Source organism: Zea mays, chromosome 10 (assembly GCF_902167145.1).
Source record: "Zea mays cultivar B73 chromosome 10, Zm-B73-REFERENCE-NAM-5.0, whole genome shotgun sequence".
In the NCBI taxonomy this organism is placed as follows: domain Eukaryota; kingdom Viridiplantae; phylum Streptophyta; class Magnoliopsida; order Poales; family Poaceae; genus Zea; species Zea mays.
The window spans coordinates 148,971,675-148,998,451 of record NC_050105.1 but is presented as its reverse complement, the minus strand read 5'-3'; the positions used below and the strand labels follow the sequence as shown (position 1 = coordinate 148,998,451).

The 26,777-nt window shown below is 43.0% G+C and overlaps 1 protein-coding gene across 6 annotated transcripts in view; it reads left to right on the top strand.

The window, feature by feature from the left end:
• Nucleotides 1-26,777, top strand: part of LOC103642159 (oligouridylate-binding protein 1) — a 117,513-nt gene that overhangs the window by 78,156 nt on the left and 12,580 nt on the right. For 4 of the 6 annotated variants that reach the window (XM_035963581.1, XM_035963579.1, XM_035963582.1 and 1 more), the window contains exons 8-12: nucleotides 4,899-4,975; nucleotides 5,211-5,272; nucleotides 5,407-5,494; nucleotides 5,622-5,697; nucleotides 26,637-26,722. In XM_035963581.1, the coding sequence (XP_035819474.1) occupies nucleotides 4,899-4,975; nucleotides 5,211-5,272; nucleotides 5,407-5,494; nucleotides 5,622-5,697; nucleotides 26,637-26,722 (389 nt within the window). Of the gene's footprint in view, nucleotides 1-4,898; nucleotides 4,976-5,210; nucleotides 5,273-5,406; nucleotides 5,495-5,621; nucleotides 5,698-5,789; nucleotides 6,260-23,683; nucleotides 24,179-26,636; nucleotides 26,723-26,777 lie in introns of those variants that run through there. The other 2 variants (XM_008665476.3, XM_008665475.3) reach the window with 2 other exon arrangements.

Below are 26,777 nucleotides of genomic sequence, written 5' to 3'. Positions count from 1 at the left end.
ATACGGAGGGCACGAGATGGATTAATCTCAAGTGAAGCTGATGAATGAACTTGAAGATTGGATGATCTGATCAAGTGCCAGGATGGGACATGCTCGACAAGCGAGTATCATCTAACAACACTAACTTAGTGTTATCACAGGCAAGCCTCGGTGCATTTGCCACCTCCTTCTGTTTTAAAAACTTTTATCACTTATATGTTGCATTAGGTGATAGGAGTTGTGTGAATAAATGATTGATGAATCACCATTCCTTGGAATTTGATTATCCTCCTTGCTACATGTTTTATAAAAAGAACTAATGAGGCTTAGCCCTACTTAGAAAACTAAAGGTTGTTTCTTTAAAAAAAGAATGATGTGTCACATTGGGTATGGGTTTTATGAAAGAGGAACTTACAATAATGAAGGCATCAATCGCGATGATGAATTCATTATTCAAGTATTGTACCTCTGTCAGGTACATGGTTTTGGGAGATACATAATAAGATGAGACCAGACGTTGAGTAGGATAGGCCACCCGTCTGTGTCGTTTAAGGACCACAACGATTGTTGGCCTGTTGATCTAGGACCCTTTAATTGGCCACATGTCTCATCATATGCGTAAGCTTAGCCTCCGCCGGACCAATACCAGAACAGCTCGCACACACTGGGAGTGGAGAGATGGCGAGAGTAACGTGTGCCCACCTGGCAAGTGGCTAGATGGTGGGGTACTGTACTCTCGGGTCGCGTGAACCCGTTCTGGTCTTGAGAAAACCGGGTGCAAGTTGACATATACTTAGTGCTACATATGTCGTGTGGTTGGAGATCCCAGCTGGGTATTAATCGATTCAGATCGCCGTACTTGAAGATTGGATCTTCGACCCTAATCGTAGATTACAAGTGAAAATAAAGTTGATAAAATGAAGCTAGTGTAGGACAAGTGAATGCTCTAGATTAGGCAAATCTAGATTTAGGAAAAGTACGTAACTTATGAAGTAAAATTTTGGCATAAGGATCCACTACTAGTAAGCTCTTTTGCAAAAACGAGTCTTTAAAATTGGATGAGCTTTACCTTGATTCCCAACAAACCAGCATACCCTTGAGAGTCTTTTCTTTAGTCGGGTAAGTCTTGCTGAGTAATTGCGTACTCATGGTTTTATTCCCTATGCTGTTGCCGGTTACAAATCGCTTTGATTGTGAGTGATGTTTGTAACACCCCAGGTGTTATCACCAGTGATGCACCGAATATGGACCTCGACAAGGAATGTCTATACAAATAATGACTTCTTTATCCCGTGCATCTCTGTCCATATCAGATTATTAAAAAGATTTCATGAAAGTTTGGAATTCACTAATCTCATATGATGGCGAGTTTGAGCCGTTCGGATTACGCGTGTAAGTGAATATGAAAAATCGGAAAACGACTGATTTTCTGTAAAATTGGGACCCCGCCCGTTGTCCGAGAAAAACCATGCACCGATTCCTTAATCGAATTGTTATCTAGTCGAATGTTTGGATGGCGGCAAAATTCATATATGTTTGACTAAACCAAATGTTGCTTAAAATATCAAAGTCGATGTCATTTGGTTCGGTCTATTTGTTTCTTGCCCTGATCTGAGTGTTCGGTCTGCAAATAAAATTTATCTAATTTCAACTGGATCAAGTGCAGTCTCAAATATCAAGGCTGATGTGATTTTGTTCGGTTCGTTTGCATCTCGTTTTGATCTAAATCTTAGAACGCGGATGTATACAAATTTTTGCATAAAAAGAAAAGCCAAAGAGAAATAAAAAACGAGAGAGGAAATGTGGAAAAATATCTCCTTGGCATTATTCCCACGATCCATCCTCTTCCTTATTCTTTACCAGCCGCCGTCGTTTCCCATCGCGCCCCAACCCTGGTCGCCGCGCGTCTTCCTCCTACGCAATCTCAAGCTGATCGAACAAGTCTCTAGCAAGATGCAGCTGAGTCTCAATGTGTCCCACCTTCTTGCTACTCCAACCTTGAAGGGCTTTAGCTGTCCCTTTGAGTTTTAAATCAAAAGTGGAAAATGGACATTGGCCAATAGGAACAAAACTCCAAGCATTCTGCACCACTTCAAGAAACCCTTCAATCTTTGTCCATAAGGATTCAAAATGAAAACGCCTTTTAACACCTTTGTTATCTCTGAAACCCAATAATAAAGGACAGTGACCAGAATCTTCAGAAGCTGCACTTTGTAACCCATGTAGTGGAATTCCTCCTAGTCAATAGAGCACAACACTCTATCAAGCTTGACAAGAGTAGGCTGATTCTGCTGATTAGACCAAGTAAACTTGCACCAATGTAGTGGAATCTCTTTAAGAGCTAGATCATCTACCAATTTTGTGAATCGACCCATCATAGCCCGATTAATATGCGAGTTGTTTTTATCCTCGGCCTGCAATATGAGATTGAAATTCCCAGGAATCATCCAAGGACCCTGACAGGCTGCTCTAATTTGTCTCAGCTCTTGCAGAAACTGAATCTTGGCTTCATTAGATTGAGGTCCATACCTCTGTTTACAAATCGTCCGACTAATCGCGATTAATTGCGATTAGTCGGGCTGGTCGCCTGTAAGTGGCCGACCATGGGGACGACGCGATTTGTTTTTCTGGTCGTCGATTAGGCGTCCAAATCGTCCGATTAGCCATCTCTGGTCGACCAGTGCGCGGCGGGCTAGATGTGCTATTGGGCTTCACCGTTTTTTGGGCCCAGTAGCCGCATAAATCTGTTGGCGGCCCTAAACCCTAAAGCCTCCCCTGTGCCTGCGCCCCTCTCCTAAACTTTCTGTCCTCTGCCGGTGGCGGCTGCTCCAGCCTCCAGGGCTCTCCACCGTCCACCAGCGCCGGCGTGCAGCTCATCCTTGAAGGCCGTCCCTGCCCCCTGCTCATCTACAAGGCACAAGATGAGCTCATCATCCGAAGGTCATCCCTGCTCCCCTCCTTCCCCCTTGTCTGCACTCTGCAGTTTTGCATTCTGCGTAGCAGTACCCATTTGTTTGCAGTCTGCCCTGGCCCTGCTCATCTAGTGTTCTATACTTCTATTTTCTATTTCCTTACTTCAATAGTTCTTAGCTTCATAGCAGCGACCAGTTTATCCCACCAGTCCAGCAGCACCAATGATGTTATTCTTACCAGTTTCCATCAGTCCAGCAGTAGCACATATCTAGTGCCTAGTAGTGACTTGACCTCTATCTGTTGACATGTTCAGAGTTTCATGCTGCCGGTTTTATTCACTGGTTTCACTTATGCTGCATTGATGCTAGCCTGCTACTGTTATATTTCAGTAATTCAGTTCCAAACTTCTAATTATATATATATATATATATATATATATATATATATATATATATATATATATATATATATATATATATATATATGCCTAGGAATATACATAGGACGACTAGGGACGACCAGAACCGATTAGTCGACCTAATCGTCGCCCTAATCGCGATTAGGCGCCTGGTCGGTCCTGTCGGTCGACTAGCTGGTCGCCCGACTTGAAATCAGTGATCAAGGCTACAAGTTCAAATAAATGCACTATCAAGAAGTTCCATGGAGAATTTAATGAAAATAATTTGATGTTGTAGCTGTTTGTGCATTTTCCAACAACCGTGGTCGCAGTTAGAGAAGTCCGACTTAGGACAGAGCTAAAGTGAACTATAATTTGGAATGGATAGAGTACATTCTAACCTTAGTTTTTACTCCCTCAGTCCCCAAAAAATGACATCCTAGTATTAAATTTCAAAGATTGTCCAAAAAAACTTGGTCTAGCCCACTATACATAATGAGTCTATCCACTTTAATTGAGGGGTCTAATTAGATCCAAGCATGCTAACTAATCTGCATGCTTCCTTATGAATAGTACTAGAATGCTGGCCGAGTAAACAAAATGAGTATCAGACAAGAATAGCGGGGAGAAGGGGGGATTGGGTTGATTATTGATACTCCTTTTTGAATTGTAAAATATTATGCTAAGCTTTTTTAGAACAAAAGTTTAATTCCAGCTGGCTGACTACAATCAGCAGTGTGCTAATCTTCTTCTACTGGAATGAAAGCACACATGCACTCTGCAGTGCAGCCTAACCTATTTATCTAGGTGGGCGTAACAGTCTCATTGCTATTCATGTTAGCTTTTAAAAAGTTTGATGAGTGCAATGTGGTAAATTGAGCTAGCATCGGGGAGCTGCGCCATAAAGATAAGTGAAACTGCATTTCATGAAAAGGGCATAGTTAATGTGGTTTGACTTCTGGTGGAATGTAGACCAACTTATTGACATGTGCTTCCATGAAAAGCCAAAAGGGCATGAGTGCAGGAGGCTCCCACATGAGTGGGGTCTGGGGGGAGGGATAAACTGAGGCAAGCCTTCTACCTGCAAATGCGGAGAGGCTGCTTCAAATCCATGACATGGTGACATGTGCTTCCATACCTGTCTCTAAATTATTATGCTGTAATATCAGTTAAAACACATACGAGAATCAAACGTTTGTGGATAGAACTTATCCATCCATTCTGTAGTTGCTGTAGTTGCTGTTTACTGTCTTTCAGAGACACCTTTTGACTAGCATATTATTTCAGGGATGTGGAAGCATATTTAGAACTTAGAATTTATTAGATGCAACGAACATTTTGAATGTGAGACATTATTTTATTGGCTAAACTTTGAATGGATGAAAATGATTATGATTTTGTATGGTTGTTTTAGTGCTGTCAATACTCTCTCTCTCTCTCTCTCATCAGTACCCCTTTATCTTAGGATTAGGATATCTTAATCTGGGATAGTGCATTTCATATGTATATTGTGTTAATTGTTAATGATTTACTGTATATTTTCTTATCATTTATATATTAAATTGTTTATGGCAATGTGATATTAACACTTTCTGTTTTGATGTTGCAGTCATCCTTTGGTTTCATTGACTACCATGATCGCAGATATGCTGCACTAGCAATTTTATCTCTCAATGGCAGACAACTGTAAGTTTTTTATTGGTTTGTACTCTCCATTCGTAATTGTAAGTCGTTTGGCTTTTCTATATTTATAGCTTTTACTATGTATCTAGACACAGTGTATATCTAGGTGCAAAGCAAAAGCTATGTACCTAGAAAAGCTAAAATTACTTACAGTTTGAAAGGGACTACATGCTAATTCCTATTAACATTGGCCTTGTTTTGGCTCTAATTTTGTAATACCACTACCACCAAAATTCAGGTATGGTCAGCCGATTAAAGTCAATTGGGCATATACAAGTACTCCGAGGGAGGGCACATCAGGTTTGGAACTGAAGCTGAAGTGCTGAAATAATCCTGTATTTTATATTTGTATTTTACTTGGTTCAAATCATGCAGGTATGTGAATGTATGGTTTCTGAATTCTAAGCTTTGGTGGTGAATCTTCATCTATGCAGGTCATTTTAATATTTTTGTTGGGGATCTTTGCCCGGAAGTCACTGATGCTACTTTGTTTGCATTTTTCTCTGGTTACTCTACTTGCTCGTAAGCACTGCCTGGCTCTCATCTCTCCTCCATTTACTTGTCATTGTTGACATTTTAGCAGAGTGGCTTGCTACTTGTGCAGTACATGACATGTCTATTTACTAGTTTAGCTTGGTAACTTTTGCAGAGATGCTAGTGTTATGTGGGACCAGAAAACAGGACGATCCAGAGGATTTGGTTTTGTTTCTTTCAGGAACCAGCAGGTAGTGTCACCATTTTTTAAACCCTTTGTGCATTGTTGCCATGAACTTTTGGAGCTGCTGTTTCATCTCGTTATGTCATTATTCCTTAACAGGATGCTCAAAGTGAGATAAATGACTTGAATGGTGTGTTCTCTAGTTCCATGTTTCTAACTTATGTTCCATTTTGAAGTCCCGAGTGTTTCAAAAAGTGCTAGCAGCTAGACGTGCCTAGCAACCTAGGTGGTGCTCAGGCGTTGCTTGACATTTGTACTTTCTATGGACAGTATGCCATGTTGAATAAAGTATTTTTTGGCATGACATATCAGAACAAAAAACATTTTACCATGCTCCCTTGTGTAATATGACTGTAGTTTATGTTCCTCCATCTCTAATTTGCTATGTTCATGCATACATCAGACCTGTAACACCCTTGTCCAGGAAAAAAAGCCTAGACAAAATGGCTAGGTGCTTGGTGAGACAGTGCAGCACTGCCTAGGTTGAATGACAGTTTTTCCCCTCAGTATGTATGATATGGTATAACGCATAACAATAAATTCTGCCAGGCTCTTATGTTCAACTTTTACCAAGAACTTTTATTCTGTTAGAACTATTTCTAAATACTTTAGTTGTGTGTACTACTCCCTCCATTCCAAATTACAGTTTAATTTAGTTTTGTCCCAAGTCAAAGTTCTCTAACTTGATGTTATATCAAGGCCTCTGTTTACAAATCGTTCGACTAATCGCGATTAGTCGGGTTGGTTGCCTGTAAGTGGCCGACCAGGGGGACGACGCGATTTGTTTTTCTGGTCGTCCTGGTCGTCGATTAGGCGTCCAAATCGTCCGACTAGTCGTCCGATTAGCCATCTCTGGTCGACCAGTGCGCGGCGGGCTAGATGTGCTATTAGGCTTCACCGTTTTTTGGACCCAGTAGCCGCATAAATCTGTCGGCGCCCCTAAACCCTAAAGCCTCCCCTATGCCTGCGCCCCTCTCCTAAACTTTCTGTCCTCTGCCGGCGGCTGCTGCTTCAGCCTCCAGGGCTCTCCACCAGCGCCGGCGTGCAGCTCATCCTTGAAGGTCGTCCCTGCCCCCTGCTCATCTACAAGGTACAAGATGAGCTCATCATCCGAAGGTCATCCCTGCTCCCCTCCCTGCAGTTTTGCATTCTGCGCAGCAGTACCCATTTGTTTGCAGTCTGCCCTAGCCCTGCTCATCTAGTGTTTTATACTTCTATGTTCTACTGCCTTACTTCAATAGTTCTTAGCTTCATAGCAGCGACCAGTTTATCCCACCAGTCCAGCAGCACCAATGATGTTATTCTTATCATCCGAAGGTCATCCCTGCTCCCCTCCCTGCAGTTTTGCATTCTGCGCAGCAGTACCCATTTGTTTGCAGTCTGCCCTAGCCCTGCTCATCTAGTGTTTTATACTTCTATGTTCTACTGCCTTACTTCAATAGTTCTTAGCTTCATAGCAGCGACCAGTTTATCCCACCAGTCCAGCAGCACCAATGATGTTATTCTTACCAGTTTCCATCAGTCCAGCAGTAGCACATATCTAGTGCCTAGTAGTGACTTGACCTCTATCTGTTGACATGTTCAGAGTTTCATGCTGCCGGTTTTATTCACTGGTTTCACTTAGGGATGTTCCTAAAACATCCGACTTATATGATAAATCTAATATTTTAACATAGATATACATCGAATTTAAAGCTAATTTTTGACGATGTTATTAAAAATATTATGAAGTATTTAAATAATTTTTTATGTACATTATTTTCTCCCTACAACATTTCCAATCGCAAAAAGGTGAAAAAACATTCCAATCCGTATTTAGTTCCAAACTTCCAATTTAATTTCAGTTCTATATGGCTTATATGCCTAGAAGTACATATATACATATATATATATATATGGCTTATATGCCTAGGAATATACATAGGAGGACTAGGGACGACCAGAGGCCGACCAGAACCGATTAGTCGACCTAATCGTCGCCTTAATCGCGATTAGGCGCCTGGTCGGTCCTGTCGGTCGACTAGCTGGTCGCCCGACTTGAAATCAGTGGTCCGTACACACAAGTAAGCCACCAAGGGTGCCCCTCCTCTGAACAGAACTGCACAGACACACTATGAATGTATGTCCTGGTAGCTCCAGTGACCCCCAAATGCCGTCTCCAAGCAATAATAATTCCACCCCTCGCTCCAATAGAAGGTAGGGCCAACGAACCGGTAAAATCAGATCCCAACATAGAGAGGAGAGTACGCTGAGAAGGTTACGCCTTCTTAGTTTCTTGAAGACAGATTACATCCGCACCATAACAGTTGAGGAGCTCACGGACATAATTCTGTCGAGCCAAAGAGTTGAGTCCTCTTACATTCCAAACAATTATTTTTTCCGGATCCATAGAGGAACAATGGGAGGTAAAACGACAAACAAGAACAACAAAACCGCTAGCTATAATATGTTTGCTGCGGTATCATCCCCAGCCCCATTATCATATCCCAAATTATTTGGGATAGACCACCCAAAAAGAGCATCAAGAGCCTGCACATGACTACGAGAAAGTGTATGCTTGAAAGGCTTGGCGTAGTCGTCCAAAGCTTGACGACCGAATCCTTCACTGTCTTCAATAATACTAGAACATAAGGTGCCCTTGCGGGCGCCCTACAATTTTATAAAAGACTCCTGCATTATTACTTGGCTAATATGTACCACAAAGTTAAGGCTTAGATGCGCTCCTTCAACAATCACATATTCTTTCTGCTCTTCCTAGAATATAATTATTAATTAACATGTCCAGGATGCGCCTTGTACCCTTCTACTGCCATTTGTTTGTTGCCAATCAATTCAGCTCTAGGAGGTAAATCAAGTACTTGTTGCTGATGTCTTACCTAGTTGGCTTGGTTTGCCATCTCATGAATATCAAAGTATTTTTAACTCTTATTTCATTAACTCTTGGAAGATGTATTTAGCTTGCCATCCTCCAAACAAGTTGCAAGGTTTCCGACAGCCTGACCTTCCTCAGTTGTTGGCACATCATGCTCTGTTTTGTATTGGAGCTGTTGGATCCACAAATTGGGAAGGATATTTTGTCCATAGGATCTGTTGCTGAGACGCAACATTCTGCATATGCCTTCTCTCAATTGCCTGCAACCTGCAGTTAACATCAGTAGATTTATAGGGGAATACTATGCACATCTATAATCTAAGTATAAAATTTCTGCCAATAATTAATAGTAGTAGACAAAGTAAGCACATTATGGGTCAATACCAAAGAGCAGTTTATTTCTCAGATAGAATGGGATTGAAGTCATCAACGTATTAGCTGCATCAAGTTTCATAACTATGTAATTTGTAAATTAGAAGAACACAAGTTTTATATGTGTAATTGTTTCGAAAATGAACTGATACAAAGTACAAAGGCATACTAAACTACAAATATATGTGCTTAACGTATTGAATGAATTGCACATAAAATAGAAAACTGTAAAAATGTATTAATGTAGGGCAAATTAATCACTGTGAGGAACAAATATGTACACATGATCAATCAGTCACCCACTATAGTAGATTAGTATTACTATTATGCATCAAGGCATGGCCACAATGCTTTGCCAGCTAAACAATACACTCAGTGAGATGATAACCATTTTGCAAAGAATAATCAAATACTAAGCAGATGAAATATATGCCTATTTATCTAAGAACGGAATTAGTTAATAAACAAAAACAAATTACACATTGAAATCTGAGAACACACAAATAAAGTACAGGTGTTAACCCATAGGCCATAGAAGCTAAGAGAATACAAAGTTGATCTATTAGCTAATGTGTGTATATCACAGTTCGACTAACAGACCCACATACAACTTGCAAGAAATAGAAGAATCTGAGTTTGAGGACGCCCAAAAAACACAGTCACTGTGTACATATATCACTGTTTGAAGAATCACATCTATTTTTCACTTTTGCTGACCATCAACAGTTGCAACCAGACTTTTTTTGTTCTGCATTTAAATTTGTGAGCAACTGCTATGAGTTGCATTTCAAGTCCAGGACTCAAAATCTGAAGACTCAAAAGTGATTGAACGATGGTGTCGGTGTTGACTCAAACCTGCAAATGTGGTTAGCCATCGTTGGTGGGTCGATCGTCGCTTTCCCTACCTCCTAGAGCCCAGGGGTACCTTGGCCAGCTTGCGAAAGGTATAGATCGCCATGGAAGCAGCCACGACCATAAATGATGATCCAGGTCGCTAGCAAGCTAGTTAGCTAGGACGACAAGGCAAAATACTATTATCTTTGCCACTATCTATCTATGAATGTATCCCGGCGCGAGTCGATCGGTTCTTGTTTAAGCTTGATTAGAAGCATGATTACTCATGTAATGAAGAGGGGTTAACTAACCAATCAGGAACCATGATTACACTTCACGGTGCTATCAGAATGCATTATCTATGAGTGTGTATGACGTCATTGTCTTGGTTTAATTACGATGGTCTGCTCTGTGCGAGCAAGCTGACATAACTGCTCAAAGTAGAACTACTCATGCTCAAGATAGTCAATAACTAATCTGAAACATTTGTTTTTTCTTAGGTGGGGAGATATTTTTTTTCGTTCGTTCTGTCGTGTCATCGATGGATGGAAGCACATGTTAGGCCGATTTGTCCAAATCTATGTAGATTGAGAGAGATTAAGTCCTCTATACCCCAAATCTATGAAAATTGAGAGAGATTAAGTCCCGTCAAAACCCTCAATCCCCTCCATTCTTGTAAAATCCATACGGCTTAAATATAAAATGAACGACGCCTCATAAGGACCTGAGGTTTGGAAGGTCCATGTGTACAAAAGGTAAGGAACTCTGATATGGGGAACTCTTTTGAATCTGAAGACTCAAAAGTGATCATCAAACTCAAAGCTGCAAATGTGATTGAACCGTGATGTTGGTGTTGACCAGCTGAAGGAGCATGTTAGCTATATGTGTCATATGACAGTGCATGTAATGATGTTCCTAAATGAAACATGAAGACTCAGAAGGATTACTTGGGATAAACACGCATTAGAGGACCTTAGATCCAGGTAAGCACCGAAGGAAGCCACCTCCTCTACCATTGCCGACGTTCTAGCAGTAGGAAGGGCAGGTAACATCCTCTCCCAATCTGCCCCTCTTCTGAACAATCCTCATGGACTGCACCGCATCAGATCGACGCGTGCTTGGCGTGTCCCATGGCCTGAGGGGAAGAGCACGGGGACTCCGATTGGACGACATCTTCTTTGCCTCGCCATCAACAATGTCTTCCCCTCTAATGCTGTCGATGGAGGCAGATCTGGAGAAGACGTGAGGCAAGGGAGGGAACTGGAGGAGGAGCGGCGCTTCATGACCAAGCGGCTAGAGCGGTTCCTAGGGAGGCTGACCGAGAAGAAGGCGGCGTGGAAGTCCTGGGTTCGGGCCAAGGCTTGCCACGCCGTGGCCGCCCTCTAGGACGAGCTCGGCGCGGAGCGGAGGAACCGAAGGCAGTTGGAGCAGGCCAACGCCAGGCTGTTGCGTGACCTGGCAGAGGTGTGGGAGGCGGTGAAGCAGGAGGCACAAAGCTATGAGATGGAGCGCAAGACAGGGGAGCTGATGGAGGACGTCTGGTCTGAGCTCATGTAGGAGGTGGAGGAGGACCAGATCGAGGTAGAGCTGCTCTTCGAGGAGTGCCTGCGCATGCAGGAGGAGATGGACGAAGAGCTCCACATGCTGTAGACGGTCGAGGTGTGGCAGGAGGAGTGCGTGCAGATGAAGCTGTCGGATGCCAATGTCGCGCCGGAGAAAAAGTACGAGCATAACCGGCTGCAGGCGGAGATGGAGGCCTTCCTCCGCACCAAGGATGATGAGTCCGCCTCCCACTCCGCTGCAGGAGGCGCGCCTCATCAACGTTGCCGCCGCCACAAGCTCGTCACCAGTGGAGGTGGATGTGGAACCACTCTTCTGCCGATTGCCGCTGCGGAAAGGGAAAGGGAGAGAGACCACGACGGGTGCACAGACAAGATCAGTTAGATTGGATAAAAGTTTCGGGTCCGGATGCGTCCGTGGTGCGTGGACGTGTCGGCAGGCGAGAGGACGTCTGATGCGGGAACGCGGAGGAGCCTCCAATTCTTAGTGGCTTTTAACAAGAAGTAATTAAGAGCCATCATAGCTTGTTTCTTGGACCTTCTTCCTCAATCTTGAATCTTGAATTCAACCCCAACCCCCGCCACTCGTCGGCTGCGCCTTGGAGCAGCCAAGAGGGCTGGCGTCTGATAGATTTTGGGCCTGGCAAGACGCTTGTGATCTGGTGTGACAATCTGTTGATGAATTGTTCTCGTGCACTTATCTCCAAAGAAGCTGGTGTCGCTGGTAGGTCCTCCTCAGATGGAGCAGCCAACTCAGCATCAACGTCTAAGGCATTAGCCTCAGACGGAGCCGCGTGTGCTGCTGCCACATCTGACAGGGAGGAAGGTAGCGTTCCAGGCTCAAGTAGAGAAAGTGACAATGGGAGGCCATCTTTAGACGGAGTTGCCAGCACATCGTCAACATCTAAGACAAGAGCCTCAGATGGAACCGTGTCGACAGCTGCCACGTCTGAGGGGGAGGGTGGAAGCACAGTGGCAGGATTGGGATCTCCAGCCCCCTCCAATGTCATGACATTCTTGAGCCTTTGACGAGAGTAAACCTTCAGCTGCTTCACCTTCTCAAGTGTAGGATTGACGACATCAGGGTTGTCTTGCCTGTCTTCAGCCATCTCTTCCAGCCCAGGAGACAAGATCCCCCCACCGGATTCCACTGTCCTCATTAAATCTGATTACCTTCTGATAGCTCAGGTTCCGCTGCTGCATGTCATCATCTCTTGGAGATTTGGACCCAAACGATCATGAACTGAACGACGTCCTGACTGACCATCTTCCCCACCTCTGTGACGCGACTGCGGAGGTCTTGAAAGTGGATATCCCTGCTGCACACTCCCTATATTATCACCGCCCATTCCAATAGCCTGAGGGATAGGATCAGATCCATCCCGCCACGGGGCAGACGAGAATGTGATGCGGATTGGGTACATCAACATTCTCCTGCCAGAGGATTCACCATCAACGGCAAAGGGAGGCTCGACAATCCAAAGCTCTCTCGAAGCTGGCACCAGGGACGTGTCCAAACACCAAGCAGAACAACGATAAACAACCACATCCTTTAGCTCCAAGGTGTCTGGATGAACATGATGAACACTAGCAAAAGGACTAAGCAATTGTTCCACAGTCTTGACTTCCCAAGCATGGATGGGGATTCCCTGAAGCTCTATGTCCAATAGGGTAGGTAACACAGCACCCTAGAGTTCAAAAAACGAGACCATTTCCTGCAGGTGACAGTGAAAGTGGCCGCCCTGACCTTGAGAAGGCCAATTGCCCACCAACAGATCCACCATGCCACAGTTAGGTAGAAAAGTATGAAGCTTGACTTTGAAGACTGTCGAATTATCTAGGACCTATCATCCAACTCCAGCCTAGGAGCAATTAACTCAGTAATCTCTTCAATTAGGACCTTCTCACGATCGCTGATAACAGTAATCACCACTGCCTTCTGAAGATCATCCTCTGCTCTGGTCATCTGCTGAGTCCATCGCAAGATACAAGGTTTATCACCCACTACAGGTGACACCGATCCTGCATGCCGCTTAGCCGAAGCAGAAACCGGTTTGGCTCTATGTCGTCTCTTGCGAACCCGCTGTCGTTTTGAGGGAATAACATCGAACTCCTGAGAAACCAAACCCCTACCATCTCCTTCCAAGGATGATGGCTTCTGATGCCGATCGGCAAGAGCTGTATCCTCAGAAGGATGCTGGTGATCTTTCCTCCTCCACACCAGTTTCTTCGCCTTGGGCACTGAAGATGAAGAGAGCCTCCTCCAGACCGAGAGCCGTGTCTCAGGTTGAGGCTGCTCCCTCAGAATATCACCACTAACTGCGCTTGGCTCCGGAAGGTTGATCCTCCTCAAGACCGAGATCTTAGTCTCAGGTCGAGAGGCATCTGCACTGCTTACCGCCACCTTCCCTTAGGCAATACTCTGCCACACCGTCTTCAGCGTGCACTGGAATGCAAAATGATCCTAAGAGAGGCAGTTAAAGCACCTGCCACCATGTCATCTGGAACGGGCCGCCGCTGTTGGTTGGACTTCAAACGACGCTGCCGCTCTAACTTCAGCCGGCGCCACTTCGACTGTTTGGATTCCACCAGTTGCCACCCATCATCTAGCTTCTCTGCGCTCTGAGCAGCATGATTCACAACCGGCGCCGTCATCGACAGACCATCATCGCACCTCTTTTGGATGCTGATACCGCACCTCTCCTGGACGCGGACAGGCCGCACAACGGGAGCGGGTGTCGTCACCTTCCTGGCAACAACCACCTTGTGATCCTGGTTTTAAGTGGTTTATCTGGGGCCTTGGTACACTCGGACGGGTCCTGTTAAATTATCTGGTGCACATGCATAGCCGTCTTAGGTCTTTGAGACAAGGACAGATGCATGTGGGCCCAATAGCTTGGGGGGTTCTACAACAATGTTAAGTGCTGGTGGGCTCGACCTTCCTATATAAGTATATCCCATCTTTAGCTTCTTTCTTGAGGATTGTCACTTAAGCTAGCATGTATTTTAAAACTTATAAATGTTTATTATATTCACGGTGTAATCTTTTTGAATCGTTTTCTTTTGTAATCACTCCGATAATTATATAACAATCGTATAACGTAAACTTATTGTAACTTGTAATCATTTTGCAATAAAGAATTTATTTCTGCTACAAATGTTAGTGTGTGATTTGTGTTTACTTAATCTCGCGATCTTGGTTATCATTGGTTTATCCGGGGTCCTTGGTTTGGAAAGCCTTTTTCAACTAAACATATTGTTTGATTTTGAAAAACTATAATGGTAGTGACATCCTCTGTTAAGCCCTAAACTAAGGATTATCAGGTGGCTTAGTTCAGAATACTAACCCACAACCTGGGAAGGGTAATACATACATGTGTAATGTTATTTTTGGGGTGATTCAGTTTTGAATGGATCGACGCTCAGGTAAGGTGAGATGTGAGAGCATGACCGAACAAACGTCGGTTTAGGGGAGAGCATAAAAAGCGCTTGATTATATACATGTTACACATGTATTTATGAAGGCTGCGATGTGGAGTAATTACTTTTTTGGGATTCAATACTGTCGGGTGTGATAATTAGGGGTAGCCGGATTACACCTCTAAAAACGCGCTCCGGAACGGTTAAGACGTAACCCCCGAGGGTAAGGGGCCAACTCACCTCCTCACCCGAGGCCCACCGCAGGGGTCTTCCCCATAAACGACGTCATGACCGAGATCCCTCCCCGAGGGTCTTACGCCTCAGGCAAATCTCCGTCTCGCCCGAAGCCACTCACAGATCATGCTTCCCATTTCTGCTTTGCCCGAGGTCACTTCGTTCTACGATCACTCTATCCGTCTCGCCCGAGCCGGTCTCAGGCTAGGAGGACAGGGCACACCCGAAGGCCAGTAAGGGACACTCGCATTTAATGTGCACACCTACCCCGCACAGGAGCACAGTGGCAACAAGACAACAGTCGCGTCCAGGCATAACAACATGATTACGCTCGCGCCACTGTGCACGCACGACGCCTGCCATCCCCCCGATGGGATGCCTAGTACGACGGAAAAGCAGACCGGCCCTCGGGCGCAAAGCTCTGTCTTGCCCGACGCTGGGCTCGCCCTCGTGTGCAATCTTCGTCTCGCCCGACGCAGGGGTCGCCATCGAGTGACGTCTCCGCCTCGTCCGAGCTCGGCCTCGGCTACCTGTTCCACCACGAATCTTGCAGGCAACCACTCCGCCAACTGTGGCACACGTCAGGCAAAGCTCGACCATCGCCTCGGGAATACTTCCGGCTCGCCCGAGAAGGGCTCTGACTTTGATATCCGCATCGAAGGACCCCAACGTCACACAGCACAGGGACGCTGACGCATCCCGTAAGCAGGCTTTTTACCCATACCGAAGCGCTGTTACAACCACTACGGTATGGGCATCCCCTCCCGTGGGGGCTCGGGCGTACGGCCAACCCCTCGGCCTCGGCTCTCAGCGGGAAAACATCAAGCCCAAGTTAACAACGCAGTGCATCGTCATGTCACCCACATGACGCCAAGACTTCTCCTCTGGAAACACGACGGCCCCCGGCTCAAACAACGTACATCTCCTAGGTGTATAAATAGGGCAGTCGTAGCTCCTCCAAAGGGCAGACGAACACTCGGTAGTTTTCCTCCAGTCTTTCGATATTGGCACTTGCCTCAATCAGTCCCAGGGACTTGGGGGCTTTCCTTCTCCCGCCGTGCTTGTAATCCCTACTGCAGGCATATCGGTGCGAGTAATATAAGCTTCATCCCCCCTCTGTTGGAAGTAGAGCCTTGCATTGCCCGAACTTGGATAAATCATTTGTGTCAACTCGCAAACCATCTAGATTTTGGGCACATGACATCATTTCACTTGTTGGTTAGGACCGTTAGTCCAAAAATGTCACACCCGGGTTTTAGGGGCACCAAGACCCGGGCGCGAACATAATCACCAGGTGTGGTGGGACCAAGTCTCACACATATGATGAATCATGGCACAAGATCGAATGTCACAACTTTACTATATAATAGGAGTTCTATACAAAATAAATAAATAATTACATTATAAGGAGACAACGGTCCAGCAACCCAAAGTTGACTGGGAGACGACGACCTAGATCTCTCACGAACTCATCGCAGCATCCTCCATGCGCCTCATCCTGCGGTACCTGTTCTTGACCTGTGGGGGGGTGTGAGACAGCAAGAGTGAGCTCACATACGTTCATCGCTCAACAAGTTGTGGGGAATAATGTGCATGAACTCGCCAACGGTGGGAGCTCACCTGAAGTGTAAGGCTTACCAAAGAGGATGGTTAGAGCTGAGCATTGCTTTTAAAGTTGGTCAAAATTTTATTAGCAATTACTAAGTATAAGTAAATACCAGCCCAATTAAATGGTAGAACAAAAGTAACAACATCACCTGCGATGCAATGCATATGACAAATTGAATTTAGTTCCATAAATTAATCATGTGAGTGTCCGAGCCGCTCATGACCGTGAGCACGGCTAGTATACCAGTTTTACACTCTGCAGAGGTGGCGCATCTTTACCCACAAGTCATGTTACCCATCTGCCAAGGGATCGCGACTTCCCATACACCTCTACCGAGGAGGCGAGGCAGGGTAACACTACGAGGCCTTTACAAAGTTCCACTAGCTTCAGAAAACCCGCTACAGTTTATAGGAAGCTCCAATGTAGGGTTCTTGCCTGACCGCCATCGCAGCAAAATCAACCAAGGACCTCCCTACACTGACCACTCCCCTACTGCCCTTGCCCCTTTCGGGTAAGGTAGTCCTCCACTAGCTTTCCTAATTAATCAGCCAAGGGCGTCCATAAACCCTTGTGGTAGCACTGTTTTCCCGGGTGGTTCTCCATGTTCCAATTAACATAATGATCTTATCATGAACAGTAAATAACAACCGATAACAAAAGTGTAATCATGAATAATGTATCTCCATACCCAAAACCACATATAGCACTAGCAAGTACTACCCAGAAAGTTCAGTGGTAAACAAGGTATAAAGATAGACAAACTAGGGTATCCTATTGGGTCCCATCAAAATTAACCTATGCAGATCATTATGATTAATTAGAACATGAGTGGGTAAAAAGAAGTGATTAAGGGCACAACTTGCCTGGGACTTGAGATTCCAGGTACCAGGATGATCTTCAGAGGACTCGTAACCTCGCGCTAGTCGTAGCAATACAAACAAACATGGTATAGGCAAAATTAACATTACACCAAACATAAGAATACACTGCGTAATAATAATCTACGAGTCGCTACGAGATCGTGGGAACAAGAACCACTAAATTCGGAGTTACGGTTATTAAGTTATGGTTTTCTAAACGTTTTATGTGTTTATTACATAATTAATTAAGAGATAAATTTCATCATGAGTTTCATGCTAAAATAGTATTACTGAGTGATGAACAATATTAAAACAGAATCATAGGAACTGGAATGGTCAATTTTGGACTTAATATGAATTTTCTATGAATTATACAAGTTCTAGCATTTATTTTCGCATTTAAAAATCATTTCTAATTCCTTTTTCAGGATTTTATAATTCTCTGGACTGGGCGCATTATTAACAGAAACTCTAGGGGCTACTGCGTAAATTATCCAATGACTCAGACTATTCTGAGTTGGATGGTGGGTTGATTTTCATTTTTCCCGAGGGCTCTTGTGCAAAAACGACAGGGCGAAAGGGTATCGACTAATCCAAGCCGTGAGATCAACCAGGGACAACTACGATTAGATCTGATCTCCCGCGAAGCGGTATGCGATAGCAGCCGTCAGATCCAAATGCAATGCTCCCGATTTAATAACCTAAGATCTTATCCTGTGCACACGATTTAGATCGGACGGTTCTGTGACGTTGAACCGAACCGGTATACGCGGCCTGATCTAAACCGCTCAGGGATCATCCAACGGCCCGCGATCGTCTTCACCCTCTGGACACGGACGACGGCGGCGCCGCCCTCAATTCACGGCGAACCTCGCCGGAGAAATCCCAATCAAGTGCTCCAGTGCCCTAAACTCCATCCCGACAGGTGCTACGCGCGATAGGGACTAATTCAAATACATGGGAGGAGTTCATACCGTGAATGACGCGGTGTAGCGCCCTGGTCACGACATGCGGCGAAGAGCCCACACCGGCGACGAATTTCGGTGTCCCGACTATCCCGCCAGCTCCCGGGACCCCGCGCCCAGGTTCTCCACGGCCCCGTGAACGACCATAGCACCACTCCGGCCACAGACCGGCAGCACAGGCAGCTTACCTCGGTGGCGGCTTCTTCCCTCCCAATCCCTCTCTTGGTGTTCGGTTACGGTCTGCGTGATTCCAGAGGGAAACATGATGCCATGCTTTATAGGGGAAGGGCGAGTCCGCGCAGAGGGAAATTCGTTGGCGGGGAAGGGAAGACCCCGAGATCCCCGGCGACGGCCATGGCGGGATTGCGCGCGTCCGCCGCGGACTCCGTTCTGAGGTGGACGGACGAGCTGACAACTGGGACCCACGATCCAGTGTGAGTCCAGAGCGAGCGTGAGTCTGACAAGTGGGCCCCGGATGTAAGCGTGGAGCGCGCGCGGTTGGTGAGTTTGGGCCGTGTGTCGCGTCTTCCGGAGATGGGCCAGATAGGATAGCTGTCGGCCCAAACAGGGTTTTGATCTTTCTCCTTTTTATTTTCTAGTTTATTTTTCTTCATTTTCAATTTCAAACTCATTTAAAATTTAAATTCCATTCTTGTGGCCATTTTATACTTAGGTTTATATTGTGCCATTTAAAATACTGACTTTGAGGATACATATTATATATATATATATAAATTTTCTATATTCTTTCTCTTTCTTCTCCTTTTCTATGTTATGTTCCAAATTCCTAAGTGTAACTTAGGTCAACTTCAAATTTAGATAATAATACATTTTTTATTAATATTGCTGGTATTAAATGCACAGACAAATAAATCTAACATGATGCATAGGTTGTTTAGGTGTCTTTTGTTAATTGTTTATTTGTTTAAGTGAGGTTTTCACATGCGATGATAAGTAAATACAATATACACATATACATAAAGGAAATATTCTCTCTTCGTATGAGTTACAAATTTAGGTATTACAAAAAACACCGACAAGTACCCTATGGATGTGTATGGGCATGCAAACATGAGAATACTGAAAAGTGTAATGTACCACAATTGTCTGCCCTGTGGTTAAAGTGTGGCAGCAGTGTCTATGCGTGGCTCGGCGCCTCTAGAGATCGTGGTATCATTCCTTTTTGTTCTTGTAACTCAGGGTTGCCCATCATTGTATATGTTTACCAGAACCAGTTTGCCCATAGGCAAATATACAAAACTAAATGATTTATCATTTTTCAGTTGCATTCTAAGTAACTAGATATTGGAAAAATAAACAAAAAAAACATTGTTTCTAGGGTTTGCAAAGGTAATCTAAGTTACAGTCATTCTAATGCTGCACCTGATAGACATCTAGTGCGCTTTGGACGAGTTGAGATATTTCTGTAAACACGTATTCCTGCGTTGCGGAATGATCAAATATTTTATCAAAATTAAATGAATATCCTTGTGCTAAAAAATAAAAATACAAATATATCATAATCAATATTCTAAAATACAATATATTAAAGTTTAAAACTACGAAAATATTTGTAAAGATGACACTACAATTATGTAATAGCTCAATGTCTCGGCTTATGTTTTGTACATTTTTTTACATGAGACCGCTAATGTTTCATTTGGCAGTAAAGGCCTTACTCTACAGAATACCTTGATGTTTCTCTTCATCTCTTGCCAAAAAAATTAGTAATAGCCGAAAAGCACATATATACATATACTAGATCTTTGAGTTTTAGAGAATTCTTACAAGAGTTGTGTTGTGCAACTTTTTGCGTAAATTCTCTCGATGCAAAATTGTCTGTTCAGATTCTTCAAGGCACGACTGAAAAATAGCCAGCAATTTTTCATGTCCTTATACTCAGTTATGATTTCTGATGACGTCATATTAGACATCTGTGCAGGTAAAATAAGGTTGAAGATATTAAACATTTATGTAAAAAATTTTTACACAATGTGAACACATCATATGTTAAGAAACATACAGATAAACTTATATTTATTGAGATATAACAGATCATCATTAGTTCATTACATGTAATGACTAATAAAAAAATAGGTATGTACATACATTTAATATTTTCACAGTTGTAAGCTTAGTTTCCAATGTTCTTATGATCTTTCTCTAATACCAACATGTTTTCGATGTCATTGAAAACGTGTTAGCCAGTTTAATTTATCTAGATAACGATCACTTATCTAAACATATAGTCATACCTTAATGGTAGAGACATTTTTTATGGCGCAGTCTAATTCAATGACATATTTTTCAGCCATTTTTTTTGCATGTTCCAATATAAGACAGTAAACTGTCACGGTCGTCCCTTACATGTTGAAACTCAATTTTAAGACTTTCAACTTTTTTAATAAATCGACGTTTCGTTTCACAGCTTCATTTTACAAAGACTAAAAAGACAATAACATAATTAAGACATTATAATATTCTAATTAAACAATACCAAATAAGTATTGCATTGTTCATTATCTGGCATCTATCATTTAACGTACAGAGTTAAAATAGAAAATGAGTATACGACAGAAATTAACATGCCCAGTTCAACTCGTCCCTAGATGTTGTGCTTCAGTTAGAACATTATACAGTTGCCTGCGTATCTTCTGTTACCATCCTTGTGGATGTGTCGATTCAAACTCGGAAGAATGCATAAATACCATTTTTTGGAAGGAGAAAAAAAGAAAAATAACATCTCACGACTCACGTGTTCCTCTGCGTGACCTCATGTGAACTGTGCATGTTAATTTCTTACATATGCTTATTCTCCAGTTCAACTCTGGACGCTGGATGATAGATGCTTGTTAATAAACAATGCAATATTTATTTGGTGCTGTTTAATTAAAATCCTGATGTATTAATTATGCTGCTGTCCTTCTAGTCATTGCAAAATAAAGCTGCGAAACAAAACGTTGATTTATTGAACAAAGTTGAAAGTCTTATAATTGAGTTTAAACATGTAAGGGACGACTATGACAGTTTACTGTCTTATATTGCAATATGCAACGAAATGACTGAAAAATGTCATTGAATTAACCAGCGTGATTAAAAAAGTTTCTAATTTTTAGGTATGACTATGTGTCTATATAATTTAATCGTTATTTAGATAAATGAAACTGGCTAACACGTTTACAATGACATAAGAAACATGTTAGTCTTACAGAAAGATGATAAGGATATTGGAAACTAAATTTACAACTGTGGAAAAATTAAAGGTATATACATATCTATTTTTTAATTAATCATTACATTTAATAAACGAATGATGCTGTGTTATATTTCAGTAAATATAAGTTTATCTGTAGGTTTCTTAACGTATGAAGCATTCATATTGTGTAGAAAAAATATTGCATAGATGTTTAATATCTTGAACCTTTTCTTAACTATACAGATGTCTAATATAACGTACTCAGAAACATGACTGAGTATGACAACATGAAAAAATTAGTGGATAGTGTTCAGTCACGCCTTAAAGAGGCTGAGCAAAATTTTTTGCATGTATAGAATTTACACAGAAAGTTACATAATATAATTCTTGTAATTTTTTTTTAAACTCAAAGTTCTAGTATATGTACATATATGGTATCCAGCTATTCCTGATTTTTTGGCAGAAGATGAAAGGAAACATCAGTGTATTGTATATAGTAAGACTTTTGCTGTCAAATAAAATAGAAGCGGTCTTATATCCAAAGAATTTACAAAACATAGGTCGATACATTAAGTTGTTACATAATGGTAGAGTTATCTTTACAATCATTTTTGTAGTTTAGACTTTCATATGTTGTATTTTAAAATATTGATTATGATATATTTATATTTCTTATTTTTTCAGCACAAAGATATTTATTTACTTTTGATAAATTATTTGATCATTTTGAAACATAGGAACACGTTTTTACAGAAATATATCAACTCGTACAAAACACACTAGATGACTATAAGGTGCAGGATTAGGATGACTATAATTTTGATTACTTTTGCAAACTCTAGAAACAATGATTTTTTGATTTATTTTTTCAAATATCAATTTTTTGTAGAATACAACTGTAAAAATGGTAAATCATTTATGTTTGTTTATTTATGTCACTCGAATTTATGGTACAGAAACGAATGTCACGTCTTTAATATATAATAGAGTTCTGTACAATTTTTTTGAATAATTATATCATACGAAGACAATGATCCAACAACCATGGTTGACTGCGAGACGAGACGACCTAGATCTGTCACAAACTCATCGCGCCATCCTTCATACTCCTCATCTTGTGGTACCTGTTTTTGACCTTTGAGATGTGAGTACAGCAAGGATGAGCTCACATACGTCGAGATTCCCTGTAGCACTTATCGAGATCAGAGCCCCTGCTTGCTTGATGCAGAAGTCTTCCCGAGGCGCTAGCCAATCCATCTCTCGACGTGCGCTACAGTCGGGCGGAGTGGCTGTCTGCGGGATTCGCGGCCCAGTCGGTGGCCGAGGCCAAGCTCGGGCGAGGCGAAGAACTTGGTTTTAAGATGAAGGGCTTACATGGTTTTGGGAGATACATAATAAGATGAGACCAGACATTGAGTAGGATAGGCCACCCGTATGTGTCGTTTAAGTACCGCAACGATTGTTGGCCTGTTGATCTAGGACCTTTTAACTGGCCACATGTCTCATCATGCGTAAGCTTAGCCTCGGCCGGACCAATATCAGAACAGCTCGCACGCACTGGGAGTGGAGAGATGGCGGGAGTAACGTGTGCCCACCTTGCAAGTGGCTAGATGGTGGGGTACTGTACTCTCGGGTCGCGTAAACCCGTTCTGGTCTTGAGAAAATAGGGTGCAAGTTGACATATACAAGGGTTAAGTGCTACATATGTCATGTGGTTGGAGATCCCAGCTGGGTATTAATCGATTTAGATCGCCGTACTTGAAGATTGGATCTTCGACCCTAATCGTAGATAACAAGTGAAAATAAAGTTGATAAAATGAAGCTAGTGTAGGACAAGTGAATGCTCTAGATTAGGCAAATCTAGATTTAGGAAAAGTACGTAACTTATGAAGTAAAATTTTGGCATAAGGATCACTACTAGTAAGCTCTTTTGCAAAAACGAGTCTTTGAAATTGGATGAGCTTTACCTTGATTCCTAACAAACCAGCATACCCTTGAGAGTCTTTTCTTTAGTCGGTTAAGTCTTGCTGAGTAATTGCGTACTCATGGTTTTATTCCCTATGCTGTTGCAGGTTACGAATCGCTTTGATTGTGAGTGATGTTTGTAACACCCCAGGTTTATCACCAGTGATGCAGCGAATATGGACCTCAGCAAGGAATGTCTATACGAATAATGACTTCTTTATCTCGTGCATCTCTGTCCATATCAGATTATTAAAAAGATTTCATGAAGTTCGGAATTCACTAATCTCATATGATGGCGAGTTTGAGACGTTCGGATTACGCGTCTAAGTGAATATGAAAAATCGGAAAACGACTGATTTTCTGTAAAATTGGGACCCCGCCCGTTGTCCGAGAAAAACCATGCACCGATTCCTTAATCGAATTGTTATCTAGTCGAATGTTTGGATGGCGGCAAAATTCATATATGTTTGACTAAACCAAATGTCGCTTAAAATATCAAAGCCGATGTAATTTGGTTCGATCTATTTGTTTCTTGCCCTGATCTGAGTGTTCGGTCTGCAAATAAAATTTATCTGATTTCAACCGGATCAAGTGCAGTCTCAAATATCAAGGCTGATGTGATTTTGTTCGGTTCGTTTGCATCTCGTTTTGATCTAAATCTTAGAACACGGATGTATACAGATTTTTGCATAAATAGAAAAGCCAAAGAGAAATAAAAAAAGAGAGGAAATGTGGAAAAATATCTCCTTGGCATTATTCCCACGATCCATCCTCTTCCTTATCCTTTACCAGCCGCCGTCGTTTCCCATCGCGCCCCAACCCTGGTGGTCGTGCCTCCCCTGGCCCTCGACGCCCAGTACTCCACCTTGCTGCGCGTCTTCCTCCTGCGCAATCTCAAGCTGATGGATCAAGTCTCTAGCAAGATGCAACCGAGTCTCAATGTGTCCCACCTTTGAGTTTTAAATCAAAAGTGGAAAATGGACATTGGCCAATAGGAACAGAACTCCAAGCATTCTGCACCACTTCAAGAAACCCTTCAATCTTTGTCCAGAAGGATTCAAAATGAAAACGCCTTTTAACATCTTTGTTATCTCTGAAACCCAATAATAAAGGACAGTGACCAGAATCTTCAGAAGCTGCACTTTGTAACATTGCATTAGGGAACAATTCCTCCTAGTCAATAGAGCATAGCACTCTATCAAGCTTGACAAGAGTAGGCTGATTCGGCTGATTAGACCAAGTAAACTTGCGCCCGTGTAGTCGAATCTCTTTAAGAGCTAGATCATCTACCAATTTTGTGAATCGACCCATCATAGCCCGATTAATATGCGAGTTGTTTTTATCCTCGGCCTGCAATATGAGATTGAAATTCCCAGAAATCATCCAAGGACCCTGACAAGCTGCTCTAATTTGTCTCAGCTCTTGCAGAAACTGAATCTTGGCTTCATTAGATTGAGGTCCATACCTCTGTTTACAAATCGTCCGATTAATCGCGATTAATCGCGATTAGTCAGGCTGATCGCCTGTAAGTGGCCGACCAGGGGGACGACGTGATTTGTTTTTCTGGTCGTCCTTGTCGTCGATTAGGCGTCCGACTAGTCGTCCGATTAGCCATATCTGGTCGACCAGTGCGCGGCGGGCTAGATGTGCTATTGGGCTTCACCGTTTTTTGGGCCCAGTAGCCGCATAAATCTGTTGGCGCCCTTAAACCCTAAAGCCTCCCCTGTGCCTGCGCCCCTCTCCTAAACTTTCTGTCCTCTGCCGACGGCGGCTGCTCCAGCCTCCAGGGCTCTCCACCGTCCACCAGCGCCGGCGTGCAGCTCATCCTTGAAGGCCATCCCTGCCCCCTGCTCATCTACAAGGCACAAGATGAGCTCATCATCCGAAGGTCATCCCTGCTCCCCTCCTTCCCCCTTGTCTGCACTCTGCAGTTTTGCATTCTGCGTAGCAGTACCCATTTGTTTGCAGTCTGCCCTGGCCCTGCTCATCTAGTATTCTATACTTCTATGTTCTATTGCCTTACTTCAATAGTTCTTAGCTTCATAGCAGCGACCAGTTTATCCCACCAGTCCAGCAGCACCAATGATGTTATTCTTACCAGTTTCCATCAGTCCAGCAGTAGCACATATCTAGTGCCTAGTAGTGACTTGACCTCTATCTGTTGACATGTTCAGAGTTTCATGCTGCCGGTTTTATTCACTGGTTTCACTTATGCTGCATTGATGCTAGCCTGCTACTGTTATATTTCAGTAATTCAGTTCCAAACTTCTAATTATATATATATATATGGCTCATATGCCTAGGAATATACATAGGACGACTAGGGACGACCAGAACCGATTAGTCGACCTAATCGCGATTAGGCGCCTGGTCGGTCCTGTCGGTCGACTAGCTGGTCGCCCGACTTGAAATCAGTGATCAAGGCTACAAGTTCAAATAAATGCACTATCAAGAAGTTCCATGGAGAATTTAATGAAAATAATTTGATGTTGTAGTTGTTTGTGCATTTTCCAACAACCGTGGTCGCAGTTAGAGAAGTCCGACTTAGGACAGAGCTAAAGTGAACTATAATTTGGAATGGATAGAGTACATTCTAACCTTAGTTTTTACTCCCTCAGTCCCCAAAAAATGACATCCTAGTATTAAATTTCAAAGATTGTCCAAAAAAACTTGGTCTAGCCCACTATACATAATGAGTCTATCCACTTTAATTGTGGGGTCTAATTAGATCCAAGCATGCTAACTAATCTGCATGCCTGCAATCGGCTCCTTAATTTTGCGTGCACTGTGGAAGGTTACCGAAGTGACAGCCCTGTTTCAAGGGAAAACACTTCCTAATAAATAGGGTACCATGGTCATTTACTAATTTCCCTCGATACTAATATATCTGAAAAATCCTAGGATGTCAAGTTTTTTGGGATGGAGTACAATTTTGATTCATATGTAAGATGGGAATTTGGCAGAAGCCGGAATTTGGTACAAGCCGTACATGTCACAGTTATGGCTTGAAATTGACCAGCATTCCAGCAACACCTTTTAATCTTTTATAATGTTCTGCAGAATCTGGAAAAGAGAATCCAAATGATGATGGTCCTGAAAATAACCCTCAGTTTACTACTGTTTATGTTGGCAATCTTCCTCACGAGGTATTACTCTTCCAATGGAACGGCTGCTGTCTATGTTTACTGTGCTTGTGTTTGG